This window comes from Castor canadensis, chromosome 1, assembly GCF_047511655.1.
Source record: "Castor canadensis chromosome 1, mCasCan1.hap1v2, whole genome shotgun sequence".
Classification (NCBI taxonomy): domain Eukaryota; kingdom Metazoa; phylum Chordata; class Mammalia; order Rodentia; family Castoridae; genus Castor; species Castor canadensis.
The window spans coordinates 30,845,306-30,848,198 of NC_133386.1; the positions used below are offsets into that span (position 1 = coordinate 30,845,306).

At 36.2% G+C, this 2,893-nt stretch overlaps 1 protein-coding gene across 1 annotated transcript; it reads left to right on the forward strand.

Moving 5' to 3' along the window:
* Window positions 1-1,656: 1,656 nt before the first annotated feature.
* Taar1 (trace amine associated receptor 1) lies at window positions 1,657-2,671 on the forward strand. The gene is given in 5 exon segments (XM_020165431.1): window positions 1,657-1,882; window positions 1,885-2,028; window positions 2,031-2,303; window positions 2,306-2,571; window positions 2,573-2,671. Coding segments are annotated over 5 exon segments (1,008 nt in total).
* Window positions 2,672-2,893: the final 222 nt, after the last annotated feature.

The window sequence follows — 2,893 nt, forward strand, 5'->3', positions numbered from 1 at the left end:
TCATTATTTAAGACATCAAAAGTTAAAAACAAAGCTTAATGTCCTTTAATTCATGTTGAGTTGATTCTTTATACTGCAAAGAAATTGAACTAGTAATGGAGACCTCAAGTCACATTCCTGCTTTGTTCATTTTATCAGCCAAACCTCTTGCTTGGAAAATGAGGCTAATAAAACATGCCATGTCTTCCTTACCAGGAATGATGATATTGTAGAGGTGAACTAAAATGTTAAATGAAACAATGCATGAAGTGCTTTACAAACTGGAAATTTGCATGGAGGCTTCTTTCATTACAATCAACTAAGACAAGAAATACCTTACACAAGATCAAGTACAAAAGTAGGCACTAGTGGGTGTTCTGTACAAAAGCACATTTAAGGTATTTCCTTTTATTCAGACAATGTCTCACTAGGTAGCCCAGGCTGACCTTGGACTTGCCATCTCCTGCCCTAGTCTCTTGAGTCTCTTATATTAATTTTATAAAATAATGAGTTTCCACCATAAGAAGGGGATGAAGATAGAAAGAAGAAAATAGAAGAAATGGACCATTTCCGGTTATAATACATATATACATGGAAATGTCATAAGGAAATTCCCTGTGTAGTTATCTTAAACAAACAAAAATGTCATTTTTTAAAATTTCACAAAACAGGAGGGCAGGAGGATGGAACAGTCCTGCCTGGAGAGAGGGGTTGGTACCAGTGGGAGGGGGAGGAGGTGGGGAAAGGCATGGGAAGGTGAATATACCGCAAATACTGTGTACACATGTGTGTAAATGGAAAAGTGAGACCTGTTTAAACTATTCCAGGAATGGGGGGTGTGACTACAGGTACGATATATTTGATATACTATAAGAACTTTTGTAAATGCCACAATGTATCCACACTCAGCACAACAGTAAAAAAAAAATAAACGGGTTTCATTAGGACATTTTCATACATGTACTTTGATTATGTTCCCCTTATTTCTTTTTTTCTACTGACATATTTTAATTCTAAATTTTCTGTTAATTTACATCTGCCCTTTAGGTCTCCTACTAGATTCTGGCTATCTATGAACAAAGACTGTTTCCATAGATTACAATACATGACAATAATCATCATTTGACCTTCTCTGACTTAGAAATGTATCAATGTTATATAGCTCAACCTAATAAGGCTTAATATTTTAATGCAATGTCTGGCTCAACTAGATGTTACTTGAAAATAAAGCTCCTTCTAAAATAATTATTCTTCAACAAGAATAGGTAAATGTGGCCAGGAATGGTGGAGCACAACTATAATCTCAGGTACTCAAGAAGCAGAGCTAAGCAAAGTCTGAGGTCAGCTTGGGCAAAAATATGAGAACTTACCTATAAAATAAGCTAAAAAGCAAAAGGATTGGGGACATGGCTCAAGTGATATAGCACTTATCTAGCAAGTACAAAGACCTAATTTCAGCTCCCAGTACCAAAAAAAAAAAAAAGGTAAATGTGTTAAAAGTATGAGAAATCTGTAGTTGCTGACCATTTGTTTGTTCTTTTTTTTCATCCAGGTTTCTGGGATATATATATGCAAATAAAACATAAAAGGAGAAGGAACTCTAACCTGGCTATGAATTTGGGAGAAAGATTACTGAACATACAAAGGGAAATGTAAACTGCTGGATAGTTCTCAAGAATGATGCCCCTTTGCCACAATGTAGTTAATATTTCCTGTGTGAAAAGCAACTGGACGAGAGATGTCCGGGCATCCCTGTACAGTTTAATGGTGCTCATAATTCTGACCAATCTTCTTGGCAATCTGATAGTTATTTCTGTATCACACTTCAAGCAACTTCATACCCTTGCAAACTGGCTCATCCATTCCATGGCCACTGTGGACTTTCTGCTTGGGTGCCTGGTCATGCCTATAGCATGGTGCGATCTATTGAGCACTGTTGACATTTTGGAGAAATTTTCTGTAAAATTCACACCAGCATGGACATCATGCTGATCTCAGCATCCATTTTCCACTTGTCCTTCATTTCTATTGACCGCTACTATGCTGTGTGTGACCACTGAGATACAAAGCCAAGGTCAGTATCTTGGTTATTTTTGTGATGATCTTCATTAGTTGGAGTGTCCCTGATGTCTTTGCATTTGGAGTGATCTTTCTGGAGCTGAATTTGAAAGGAGTCGAAGAGATGTACTACAAACACATTTGCTGAGTCAGAGGCTGCTCTGTCTTCTTTAGTAAAATATCTGGGGTATTGGCGTTTATGACTTCTTTTTACATACCTGGGTCCATTATGCTATGTCTCTATTATAGAATATATTTCATAGCTAAAGGGCAGCAAGATCAATTAGTGATACAAATCAGAAGCTTCACATTGCATTAGAAGAGAAAAACGGAATTTCACAAAGCAAAGAAAGGAAAGCTGCGAAGACATTAGGGATTATAATGGGAGTTTTCCTAATATGCTGGTGCCCTTTCTTTGTCTGCACAGTCATGGATCCTTTCCTGGACAACATCATTCCACCTTCTTTGAATGATGCCTTAATTTGGTTTGGGTACCTGAACTCTACTTTTAATCCAATGGTTTATGCATTTTTTAAATCCATGGTTCAGAAAAGCACTGAAGATGATTCTATTAGGTAAAATTTTCCAAAAAGATTCATCTAGGTATACACTATTTTTAGAATCAAATCCATAAAACTTGTATTTTACTGTTTTATAAAACAGCTGGTGATCATATTTATGAAAACATAACCAACCACATACACCAACTTTATGTGTTTTTCATCAATTATTTGAGTCAAAGTGTGCATGGTGGTTAAATTATGATGTTTATAAATCATGCCATATTTGAGACACAGTAGGTATGATGTTTGCCATTCTTACTATACATGCTGAAGCGTTGAAAATCCAGCATTAA